General features: G+C 36.9%; 1 protein-coding gene across 1 annotated transcript in view; it reads left to right on the forward strand.

The window, feature by feature from the left end:
- The first annotated feature begins 9,720 nt into the window (after positions 1–9,720).
- rasgrf1 (Ras protein specific guanine nucleotide releasing factor 1) overlaps positions 9,721–13,864 on the forward strand; it is a 43,375-nt gene continuing 39,231 nt past the window's right edge. Inside the window, exon 1 of the mRNA XM_082182463.1 lies at positions 9,721–10,366. Coding sequence (XP_082038589.1) covers positions 10,091–10,366 — 276 coding nt within the window. The 5' untranslated portion in view covers positions 9,721–10,090. The remainder of the gene's footprint in view (positions 10,367–13,864) is intronic.

A 13,864-nucleotide genomic window follows, 5' to 3' on the forward strand; every position in this document is an offset into this window, starting at 1 on the left:
AATAGAATCAATGCATGCGCTTATCCTGAACACAGGCTGAGTAGAAAGCACAGTACGGAATTGGGCTTTGCTTGAGAGCAAAAGTACAAATATTAACCCCAGGTACAGGTGAAGAGTCTGTGACTGTGTGAGTGTCACACAACAATTTCTTTATTTTTATTTTTATAAAAAAAAAATTTCACTCAAAATAACTGGCATGTGTAAAGATTCTCACCAGGGCTGTTGCAATCTTTTCTGATCATTTTAGCCTACTTTCCAAATATTATATATACAGTATATTATAATATAATGTAATATACATATATGTTATATTATATTATAGTTATAACATAATATATTTTTTCTTCTTGTTGTTATACATGTATATCATTTTATTATTATTAATATTATTATGAATAATAATATAATGACATATGTTATATTATAGTTATAATATAATATATTTTTTCTTCTTGTTGTTATACATGTATATAATTTTATTATTATTAATATTATTATTAATAATAACATAATGACATATGTTATGTTATATTATAGTTATAATATATACTTAATTATGAATAAAACCGCAAAACAGTTTTAAATAGTTTTCCATTAATATAAATTATACACATTTTAATAAATAACAAGAAATGGCATTATTGTTATTATTTTATTAACAATCAATTATTTATTATTTATTAATAACAAATCATCAAACCTAGTTGATTTTAATTAAGTTAATTAGTAACAAGTTTTAGTTTGTTAATAATAATAAATGTCATTATTATTGTTGTTATATGAATAATAATAAAATGAATTATAAATATAATAAATGTTAATAATAATAAAAAAATTATAATTCTGCTAAATTATTATTACTAGATCATTTATTTACTTTTCTATAATGATCTAAATATATTGGCATTTACTATAATAAAGTTCAAATTAATTTAAAGTGCAAAATTATTTTTCAGATATATGTCATGCCTTGTTCTCACAGTTGTGCAGTTATCATATGCCCATGGCGAAAGCATATGTAGCCTTTATATATCCTCTCTGGTAAAAACAAAAACAAAAAAGTTATTGAAAGTTATATATTGTGGATGTAGCTTTTGAAAGGTGCAATGCTTGACGCCACCGAATCTGGTCATCTATTGGACATGACTGGTGCGCCAGTCAAACTGTCCTGCTGGTAATGGTGTTGACAGTGTGGGGGGAAATACAGAGGTTACTGCAGAGCCCCCTTTATTATCCATGCTCAATGATAACAGGCATGTGTCGGGGAAACATCAGGGTCCATGCAAACTCCCCCCTGCGAACCCCCTTGACTGGCAGGCCAACTAATGGGTCCTGACTGAGGAAAATCAGCCTCTGTTAAGAGGAAGCAGCAAGTCCTGCCATAGGCCAAGAAAGAGAGGCCAAGCTGTATTCAAGGAAGAATCCAAGAGCATCCTCAACCTATTCAATATATCCCTTCTCTCTCAATATGAGGTCGAACTCTTCCTGCAGGCTGGTCACTCGCCACCCGTCACAAATAATCTATAAATGCCGACAGAATAGCAAGAGCTTCATTAGTAATGGCATCGGTGATAAAATTATTGTCTCGTTCAAGCTGCATTCCACTGGTCATAAGTAAAGTGTATTTTCCTCCTCAGTATTACCATTTTTAACCAACTAAAGCTGATAGCAAAACCCACAAACCATTTTATCAAGCATTAATGACAGGACACTATTGAGATTAAATATCCCCTTTTCAGGTTAAACATTCATTAACCTGAAAAGCCTCCTCTTTCAGTCGATAAACCCACTCAAAGCTGGATTTTTGAAGCTAGCTGATGCAACAATGGTAAAAATGAGCATCTAATTTTACTGTCTGTGAGAGGAGTTGGAACATGAGTTGATCATTTTGTCCATGTCATTATTTATATTTTACTGAAAGTTCATTAAATACATTCACAGTGAAACACGTTCACTCGTATACCTAATATGCTGAAAGTCAACTCAGCTAGGAATTACATTAATCACGTAAATGATATAGCGAAATTTGACAAAGGCAAATTGCCTCACTCAATATTACTTTTGATAATTTAAAGGGGTCATGACATGAGAAATAAAATTTGCCTTCTTTGTACTTGTAATTTGTAGGTCTTTGTACCATTAAAACATCCTGCAAGTTTCATAGCTTAAAACGTCTTAGCTTATTAACAAAGCATTTATTTAAATGTGCTGTATGTAATTCACATTATTGTATTACATAAAAATACCACAATATGTTTGCAGATATTCATGTTCTCATACTCGTTTCTCTGGAAAACAATCCTACAGCCAGTTATTTTACTTTGAAAAGTTATTCCATGCCAGAATATCTGTTTTTGTTTTGGTCCAATTTACCCAATAGTATTTCGACACCCTGGGTTACCAGTTGGCAGAAAAACACAGCGTATTGCAGCCATGGAAGCCAGCAAATGAACTGGGGCAGAGATCACAGATTCTACCCGACCTAAAAAGCCTCGGCATCCATCTAAAAATCTCTATGAATGGGAGCATATTAATATGTGGATTAATCAACTCATCAACTTAGATGTTGTAAGTTGTAAGTTACAACAAGTCTTAAGAGACTTAAGTTGTAAGTCTCCTCGTCTTCCATTGTCAGTTGCGCTCGCTTCTGTTGTGTGTGCTCAATCTGGCAACCTGCGCGAGCTCACAAATATTTTGAATTTGGACTGCAGTACCCATTTCAACCACTAGCTGTGAATAATACATACTGCACAGCATTATTCAATGTGTTGACTGAGTTTCCACTGAAACAGGAAGACAGGGCGGGACATATCAAACAGCTCCTCCCCTTTTTGAAAATAGCCAGTAGCATTTAGTTTATATTACATCTCGGGCAGAGCTGTTGAACTCTGTAAAGCGGCAGTTTCTTCCTAATCTCTAATCGTTTCTCCTCCTAATCTCCTCCATATCGCTTTAAAATGTAGCATTCGGTGCAGATTTCAAAAGTCTGATACGATTTGCTATCGTGTCTCTGGACTGGAGCGGACTGTGTGGCGCTTGGGCGGTTCGCGTGATACTAACGTGAAACCAGAATTCATTTGCCGCAATGGAAAGCACACTGTCTGAATCGTTCCCTATCCCGTATATAGTGCACTGTGCTGTTCACCATGTAGAAAATAGTAATTGTGTAAAAAATTGACCGATTTTAGCCGCAGCTTCAGCGTCTATTTATAATGTAGGGGGCAGGACGCTTCAGATTCTAGAGAGCATTTGATTGGACAGAAAATCTGATGAAAAGCTGAAGTGCAAAGTGATGTCATCGAAATCATTGACCATATTAGTGGAAGTGAGAGATTTATATCTTCAAAATGGGAATTTTGTCATTGTTTTGGAGCACACCAGCTTATAGATAACCTTAAGGCTAACATATTCATACTAAAAGCCAAATAAACGTCCATTTTTATTTCATGGGGACTTTAATCAGTCTCCAAAAACAGTTCGTTTGGATATTGTGGGATTTGTGACGTCACACAGGCAAATACATTAAAAGTCTTTCAGCCAATGAAACCACTTTGAGGACTCAAAAACAACATAAAAGATGTTCTCCCCAATACAACATTAATTTAGGCTTTTTTTGTGATCTGAGTCACTTTTTGTTTCAATAAATCAAGTATAGTTTGGGACAGTTCGCCCAAAAAATCTTCTTACTCGTCGTTCCAAATCTGTTTTATGTTTGTTTTGCCTCAAAATATCTTCTTTTATGTTCTACAAAGAAAGAAAGTCACACAGGTTTGGAACTACATGAGGGTGAGTAAATGATGACGGAATTTTCATTTTACAAAAAAAATATAATTAAACATAAGAACCAAACTGAGACGGATCAAGCCATGACACTGCAGGATGCCCCTCAACACGCAGCATACTGAGAACCGTGTTCATTTCTCTAGTACAAACTGATCAACAGCTAAGGTACAAGTGTGACGTATTTCTAGCGGCTTTGACGAAAGAGCACATGCTCCTTCGTCTCTGATAGGTGGAGCCCATGGCAGCGTCTTCGGCTCCCGTGAGCATGCACAGCGAGCAGACAATGAGAAACAAGGGAAGGCTTGATAAGAGCGAGGGAGCTGCTGCTAAAAAAAGGAGGGAGTAATTAGTAAATGTCGTCTAAGAGGAGCACGGTGAATTAGAGGCCTAGTGGATCATGCAATTAGGGGTAGACCCGTCTCCAACACAGCGCAAAGGGTGGTGGAGGGGACACAATATCTTCAGCCATGTTCATTTTAACGATCATTAGGAATCTTTCAATAAACTAAGGTGAAAGTTTTATACATTTTAGACTTTTAAAACATAGCCGGTTTCAAACACTTGCAGTTTTTCCCAATGAAACTTCAGAAAATTCCAATATCATTTACTCACCTTCATGTTGTTGCAAAGATCTGTGAATTTATTTCTTCTGCAAAGCACAAACAAGTTTTGTTGACCCTCTAACTTTCATTGTAAGGACAAAAACAGTTCAACATTCTTCAAAATAATTTTTTTTTTTTTTTTTTTTTGGTAGTCATACAGGTTTTGAATGACATGAGGACGAGTAGAGGATGACAGATTTTATATATTTATATATACATATACAGTCAAACCAAAATGTATTCAGACACCTTTACATAATTATGTATTCAGAAAGTTTATTCTCTATATTTCACTGGTTTTGGCCATCCTTCTGTTAGTCTCTCAAATGAATTAGGTTGAATATCTGTCAGCTGTAAAATTTAAGTACACAATTAGATAATACAAATTTAGGTCAACCAATAAAGCAATGCTTAATTTTGTTCAGTCTGTGGTGTATAAAAGGTCGCGTTAGCAATTAAAGAAAAAAACACTTTTACTTTTACTGGTAGTCCACTGTATGAAGAGTTTTTGGGTACAATATGTCACAGTTTACTTAATTTTGCTATCCTCACTTACATAAATGAATTATAGCGTCCTGCACCCACTAGGAAAAAAATATGAAAAATTATATCTGGTGTCTGAATAATTTTTGGTTTGACATATACATTTTTATATATATGTTAAATATTTTCTCTAGCTGAGTCTGCAGTGACGATCATATTGATTTTCCCTGAAAAAAGTTAAAAACAATTATTTTTGACTGTTTGCTTTGGGGCGGGGGGATATCTGTCTGATTGGCCAATGGCAGTTGAAGGGAGTGTTCAGGATACCTGTCTGAAAACAGTCAATATACTGTTGACAGTGACACCGAAAAGACACACTTCTCCTTTAACATGAAGCATAAGATCCCCCCCCCCCCCCTTCAAAAGATCTAGTTATGTGAGATGTTTGAAAATTTTGCCATCTCTTTTGTAAATGATGTGCCATCTCTCATCCATGTAAAATGTGCTGTGGTGGGGATGTGTTGGGAAAAATAGGAAGACAAGGATACCTAGAGGAGATTTAACATGATTTTTCTGTCTCTGAGCCACACGGTCAGCAGTTGCTGTTGCTTCCAGAGAATGCTGATTCAGATTGCCGCAGACAAAACTGTTGCATTTACTCGCTTCATCGATACCAAAAAAAGAGAAGATCCTGATGAAACGCATAAATGCACGCATGAAAAGAGCAGAGCTTTTGAAACTCAAGCACCCTCCAATCCACATACAAGTACTGATGGACAGTACTCAGTGTTATCTCTCTCCTTGCATGATGTGCATCTATGCAAATGTATGACGTGAGCAGGTGGCAATCATCAGTGACAGTGACAACTATTTAAAACCATACACAGAGATATGAAAATGATACCAGCTTTTATTGTCAGCAGTTTTGTTAACGTAACCAATTAGTAATGCATGCTAATGTTAATTCCACATTAAATATTTGATCGAAGGACGTGTCTTTTATTTGTTTTAAAAGGTGTCACAGTGGGCCGTGAGGATTTATGACTGTGTGCTACTGAGGGAGAGCAGATAACAAGGAGAAAGTCATAAATTAATCTTGTCCGTGAAGTAGCCAGCAGACTGACAATGCCAGATTAAAGCCTGTGCCTTTTAAACAAATTGGGTGCTTAAGGAGCATATTGCCTGTGTGCTAGAACATGTTTTATTGTTCAGCCACATTAACGCTGAGACAAAGAGGAGCGTCACCCGACGGCACGTCACAGGTCCTGACGAGACTAGATAATTTGTTCCTCAATTGATTCCCATGAAAATGGTGAGGTCAGTGAGCCGGGGGGAGGGGGGGGGTGGATGCGGTAAGGATGACCTGGAACACGGTCCGTCACAGCGTCTGGAGTTCTCTCCTGAATTCGATCCAGTGTCCACTGACCTTTACCTTCTTTATCCAACACCAATTCTCAGCAGACAAACAGCAAGGAAATTCCTATCTGTCAATTACATTTTGAAACTTTATGATTGGAATTAAATAACCCCTATCGATTAATTTGTCTATATTTCAGAGCTTTATTTAGAATGGAGAATATTTCTACACAAGATAAACCATGCAGATGGAGAATCACAGTTTTGGACTTATTGTATTTCCAAATTTGTATGATTTTTCTACTTTCAGTGGAACACAAAGGATGAATTTGAAGAATCTATACGCAGCTCTTTTCCATGTAATAGTGACTAGTGTGAGTAGTATCTACTGTAATCTCTTTTTATGGCAAGAACTACATAAATAAATCTTCCAGAATGTCTTGTTTTGTGTGCCAGAAACTAACAGTGTGAGGGTGAGTAAATAATTACAGAATTTTCACATTTGATTGAAATCGCAATTTAACAGAAGAAGTGACAGATCTTTTTGTCCGTATAAAGTGCTGTAGGGATGCCGTATTTTTGTAGGCTAAAACTCAAAAAATTAGCTAGCATTTTAGCACTTTTAGTGCATCGTCCTGAAGCCAATGATTTTTTTTTTTTTTGGTTAAATGTTAAAATCGTGTTTTAAATCATTTCAGTGGTTAATGCTGGTGACATTGAAGTTTGTTTATTGCCTACATTTAGCTTTTTACTTTAACTATTGCATTTAGGCTTCAGAATTCATAAAAGTTGTTCATTTGTGAAAATTATCTTGATGGACAAAACATTTAAGAATCATAAACTTTTGTTGGTCACGTGCAGTGCTTTATTTTCAGAAATAATCCAAAAGCCAATTGAAAATTCCTGTTAGGTTTTCCTAACTTCCGGGATGGCCTACAAAAATACATCATCACTGCAGCACTCTTGTGACAAGTGAAACAGATTATCAGAAATCTGAATGCGAGCTTGCGTGCGATTTTAAGAAAGGGACTGGGCTTGAAAATGAACTAAATGATTGGATAAGATCAATAAGATGCATTTAGAAAATAGATCAGGTTCCATGTCATGCCAACTTTAGGTGCTGTAAGTAAATTTAAATGTTTTGTTAACTTGAGCCAGTTTACTAACTTCAACCACACACACTGTGTCCAAAATACCAAACCTGAAAGTGAGATTGGCAACAACAACAAAAAAGTGATTCTCTCACCTATTTCACCTATTATTCGTCGAAATCACTGACATCACCTGTAGGAAGTCAGGAGTCATATCTCTACAGGAAAGGGATGAATGGAGGAATTATGAACATGTCCTTGGTAGAATTTTTCTTTCTGTTTATGATGAATCACAGGCATGGTCTCAACAATTACTGGACATAAAGAAGAGGAAATGACAGAGATGTTCAAGGAGCTGCTGGGCTTGAGCACAAACAGCTGATTACAACTGTCGTCAATGCAAGGTTTGAAGACATTAAGCCCTTCCGCGAGCAATACAGAAAGAAGTATTTTAAAAGAAGCTTCAAAGACAAATGTTTTTCTTGGAAGTCCTGGTAGGGTGCACTGAAAGTGCAACAACCCTGAGAGATGCAAAACAACTTTCCTGCAGGGCGGCAGGAAGGAACGCTCATTGCAAATGCTCCTTTGATTAACTGAGCAAATGAAAAGCCCTGCTTGATTTACTAGCAATCGACCACTAATTATCATTCACACAATTGATTACAGATAAATGCATTGGTCGGACAATCCATGAAATAATTTATAGCTACCTTAAGGAAGGTGTACTGAGCTTGATTAGTGAGCTTAAATGATAATGCCATTGGAAATAATGCTCGAAAACTTTCTATTCATGTTCCTTAAGAAAAAGACTTTTGACTATAGGAGCAATTTGATAATCAACAGGCATTTTTCAATAGACAAGTTAAATGGATATTTTAAGATATCCGTCTCTGACACTCCTCAGCCCATAGCATTAAAGGCAGCTCTTTGCTTCTGTGTAGATAAAATGCACGTCAGAGTCACTTTAAAGGGATTGTTCACCCAAAAATTAAAATTCTGTTATTAATTACTCACCAAACCGTAAGACTTTCGTTCATCTTCGGAACACAAATGAAGATCTTTTTGATGAAATATGAGAGATTTCTGTCCCTCCATTGACAGCTACGCAACTACCACTTTGACGCTTCAAAAAGTTCATAAAGCGACCGTAAAACTAATTCTGAACTTTTCTGAAGAGACTCGATCGCTTTATATGATGAACAGATTTAATATTTAACAATATAAACATTGATCAACTCACACATCAGCTGTGGTAAACAGAAGCTCAAGTATGTTTGCTTGACATGTGAGAACCAATGAGGTTCATTCTCGTGTTACGCATCACATTCGAGCTTCCGCAAGAACCAATGAGGTTCATTCTCGTGTTACGCTGCACGTTTGAGCTTCCGCAAGAACCAATGAGGTTCATTCGCGTGTGTCAAGCAGGTTCGGTCGAGCTTCTGTTTATGTTCACTGATCAAAGTTTATATTTGAATAAAATACTAAATTAAATCTGTGCATCATATAAAGTGACGAGTCTCTTTAGAAAATTTGGACTAAACCGCTCAATTCATATGGATTAGTTTTACGATCTCTTTATGAACTTTTTGAAGCATAAAGTAGTAGTTGCGTAGCTGTCAATGGAGAGACAGAAAGCTCTCAGATTTCATCAAAAACATCTTAATTTGTGTTCCGAAGATGAACAAAAGTCTTACAGGTTTGGAACGACATGAGGGTGAAAAATGAATGACAGTGTTCTCATTTTTGTGTGAACTATCCCTTTAAACTTATCATATGCAATTTCATTTTTTATTTATCTTTTTTTATTTTTTTATTTTTTATTTATAGTATCATATTTAAAACAAGTATAAAACGGAGTTCCAGTGCATGCTTCTGTTATTTTTTACTTATTTAAATAACGTTTTAATGCTAAATTTAGTATTAGAATTTGTACTTATTTTTTATTTATTTTTTTTATGTAGGCAATACGGCACTCTTATGTAAATGTATTATGGTTAGGTTTCTCTGCAGTGCCCTTAGCAGTGACCATAATATTCACAATTTAGCACAGCCTAAATTAACTTGTTGCTTTTTATAGCGTCATATGTCATATACAATTTCTGACATAGTAATAACTACAGTATGCCGTCTCTCTGTTACAGTGAAATTCACCGTTTGTGGAAGCCTATATAGATGCCACTTCAGATGCATGTATTACGTTTAGTGTAAACATTGCACGTAAGTCTAACTATGCCAATATTAATAACACTACTGGTTCGTCGCTTGAATCGGACGAAATGCAGCCGTCATCATCTGTGCAGCAACAGATCTAAAATGAACTCAAGTGACTGTAAAAGTGTGTTTGTCGCTCTGTCCGAGGTTCTGAAACCAGATCACGTGACGCCACTGCCTCATTCAGCAGTGAGCGCGCGCACTGGTTTATAGAGAATTTCACGTGAGAACGCGACAAACCATCACTCGCATACACTGAAGCCTACTTCTCTCCGCTCCCCGAGTCACAGAAGAGCTTACGGGAGGCATTGTGTATCTTTTTCCCATAGCTTGAACACAGTCGACAACATTACGATGGTAGACTTTGGCATTCTTCGTTTTTCTCTGCGCTTCTTCCGTACTTCATGCCAAGGCGGTGATTGCAGTGGATGGGCAGAACGTGCCAGGCTTCGTTTCTAATCCAGAAAGTGCCCGTCTGCTCGGGGATCTCGTGCTAAGAAGATGTAAGGATCGAAACCAGCCGTCCCACCCCCCCGCCCCAAAACCAGCATCTTCTACACAAAAATGCAGAAGGGAATTCGACTTAATGATGGTCATGTCACCTACCTGGGTCTTTTGGCAAAGAAAGATGGCACGAGGCGAGGCTGTTTAAGCAAAAAGAGCTCAGACAACACAAAATGGCACACCAAGTGGTTTGCTCTGTTGCAAAATATGCTTTTTTATTTTGAAAGCGAGTCCAGCTCGCGACCTTCGGGATTATACCTGTTGGAGGGATGTGTGTGTGACAGGGCGCCCTCACCCAAACCTTCACTATCAGCCAAGGAGTGCTTAGAAAAACAGGTACGGAATGACAACTTTTGTGCATACTTCTGTAATGCTGATAAAGACCGTTAGAATAGAGTTACTTTTGGGGCAGGGCAACTAAAAATGGGTATTTTCTGTTCCCAGCCAGCAGCGACTGGGGGTTTGTTTTATGCGTAAAAATGATGAGCATGCGCTCGAGACAACCAACAATGTTACCACCAGGCAGCATCTACTGCCTTGCTCAGTGCTCGGAGATTATTCATTTTTTCATCTGATATTTCGTATACTTTTTTCAAGTAGGGTTTCTCTGTCATGTCTACTTTTCTTTGGAAATGAGCATCTTTTGAGCGACATCACGTTACGTTACAGTTACATAATATCCGTATGATTATTGATATACTCACTCTTGGGTCACATATGGACAAACCCAACCGTTGTTTTACATTTTTCAAACCCAACGGTTGGGTTTGTCCATATGTGACCCAAACATGGGTTGAAACAACCCATCATTTTTAGAGTGCTAGATTTTTTGTGATTACATAAATTATAGGCTAAATTAATTAGCCAACAAATATTTTATGATTTACTTCTTAGTCATTTAAAGGCCTGGTCCAAGCAGCAAAAATGCTGTCATCATTTACTGACCCTCAGTGTTTCAAACATGACTTTCTTTCGTTAGTGAAACTCAAAATGAAACGACAGCTTCAGTCACCACTCACTTTCATTGCATGGAAAACGAGAAAATAAAACCGAATGGTGACCGAGTCCGTAACATTATGCCTTGCATTTCTCTTTGTCTTTCACTTAAGACATAACATAAGGAGAGGAAATGACAGAAGTATTTTAAGTAGGCCTATTACATCGGTTTACTGTATGCAGTAGCTAAACTTAATTGTCAGTATCACGCTAACGGTAGTCAACAGTTTACCGACGTTCAGTGTCTTTAATCGTTTAATATCCGTTTAGCTTTCCAGGAAAAACTGATCTTATTTTTCAGCGTTTCTCCTCAGAGACATTTAAGTTTTGCCTGTTCCGCTCTCTACTTCACACCAGAGAGAAAATGACGCTAGAGAAGCACTTTAAAAACCTCAGAGTCGCCATCATGCGGAAAACTGGCGTAGAATCGCAGTCTGTTTGACGTATTGATTTAATTCCCGCGCTGATATTAATAGCATCCTACCTTGGCAACTGCGTCTTCACAACGTGTTTAATAACAAATCGCTTCCAAAACTGAACTTTATGTTCACAAGACACTGTTTGGGCGTCTGGAAAGGTGTTATGTATGCAGCATTTTTATGTTCTTTGTTCGTGTTATTATGATCCAACCATTACAGAGACGCTGCTGATTAGGATAAACCCAGTGATTCCTTCAAATATGTCAGACATGTTAAAGTAGGCCATTTAATGTGGCCTAGTTATCATTGAAACGATAATGTTTTGTGCCATCTTTGTTTGATTTCAGAGTGATTAGGTATCAACATTTTTACATATGCTCCTAGGTAGCCAAACTTAAATGTGCACTCCACATTTTTTTACTTGTTCAAGTGTGATAGCTCGGTAAATAAATGAATTATACTTTTGACAAATAGGATTAAAATGATATGTGTCATGGCTAACATGAGAAAAGCGGCTTTATTCTACGTGGAAACTATTCTACATGGTTGGTCTTTAATGGAGCGCCCCATGTTGAGATCACATGACCAGCAGTGTCATGAAATAAAGTTCAACAGTGCCCAATCACTTTTTTTTAGATGCCTTGGTTCAGCAAGTATTTTCTCCTTTGGGGTTGAAAAATGTTTTTGTAAAAAGCCATGAACCATACCAGCCAGCTACAAGGTGAATCACAATACAAACTTTAATTTGAATCAAGAAATGTTTGACAATTGGACAAAAAGACACCAGTACAAGACTGCGTAGTTAATGTGGGAAAGTACAGGGGCCGAGAGAGCTCAACATGCTGCAACTGAAGAAAACACATGCAAATAGAAAAAACACCAGTTTGACAACACATGTACTACAAATACTCACAATGCAACCAAATACAGAAACGCTCTGCAAATAGCATTTATTTTTACCTGGTTTTAACCATTAATTAGGCAATAAAATGTATTTTCAATAACCTTAAATGTTATTTAAGTCAGTTATTAAGGTCCCAGCTTACATAACGTTTCACAGTTAATTGTGTATTTCGGCAGATTACTTAGGCTAATAAATAAAAAGGCAAAGGAATCATATCAGGATGTTAAAATAAACAAAAACTCACCTTTCAGGTCATCGACAACGCCACTGACAAGTAGACATTAAACAATAAGCTTTTCCTAGCCAGGTTTGTCACTTTTTGGGGTCCCCATGAAACATTTTCATTGTGGTTCATACTGTTTGCAGCATGTTTCTGTATTTGCTTGTGTTGTGAGTATTTGCAGCACGTTCTATATTTGGTTGCGTTTTGAGTATTTGCAGTGTGTTTCTGTATTTGGTTGTGTTGTGAGTATTTGCAGTGTGTTTCTGTATTTGGTTGCGTCATGAGTATTTGCAACACGTTTCTGTATTTGGTTGTGTTGTGAGTATTTGCAGTGTGTTTCTGTATTTGGTTGCGTCATGAGTATTTGCAACACGTTTCTGTATTTGGTTGCGTCGTGAGTATTTGCAGTGTGTTTCTGTGTTTGGTTGCGTCATGAGTATTTGCAACACGTTTCTGTATTTGGTTGTGTTGTGAGTATTTGCAGTGTGTTTCTGTATTTGGTTGTGTTGTGAGTATTTGCAGTGTGTTTCTGTATTTGGTTGTGTTGTGAGTATTTGCAGTGTGTTTCTGTATTTGGTTGTGTTGTGAGTATTTGCAGTGTGTTTCTGTATTTGGTTGCGTCGTGAGTTTTTACAGTGTGTTTCTGTATTTGGTTGTGTTGTGAGTATTTGCAGTGTGTTTCTGTATTTGGTTGTGTTGTGAGTATTTGCAGTGTGTTTCTGTATTTGGTTGTGTTGTGAGTATTTGCAGTGTGTTTCTGTATTTGGTTGCGTCATGAGTATTTGCAACACGTTTCTGTATTTGGTTGCGTCGTGAGTATTTGCAGTGTGTTTCTGTGTTTGGTTGCGTCATGAGTATTTGCAACACGTTTCTGTATTTGGTTGTGTTGTGAGTATTTGCAGTGTGTTTCTGTATTTGGTTGTGTTGTGAGTATTTGCAGTGTGTTTCTGTATTTGGTTGTGTTGTGAGTATTTGCAGTGTGTTTCTGTATTTGGTTGCGTCGTGAGTTTTTACAGTGTGTTTCTGTATTTGGTTGTGTTGTGAGTATTTGCAGTGTGTTTCTGTATTTGGTTGTGTTGTGAGTATTTGCAGTGTGTTTCTGTATTTGGTTGCGTCGTGAGTTTTTGCAGCTCGTTTCTGTATTTGATTGCATTATGATGTTTTATTAACAAAGTTCGGGAGGAGCACGTTCAGATAATTAACCTAATTAACACAAGAGGAGCGCATTCAGTTAATTAACCCCATTAACAAGATAAGAGGTTTATATACAGCAGACTTCATTGACAGTTTAT

This window comes from Leuciscus leuciscus, assembly GCF_965113295.1.
Source record: "Leuciscus leuciscus genome assembly, chromosome: 10".
In the NCBI taxonomy this organism is placed as follows: Eukaryota; Metazoa; Chordata; class Actinopteri; order Cypriniformes; family Leuciscidae; genus Leuciscus; species Leuciscus leuciscus.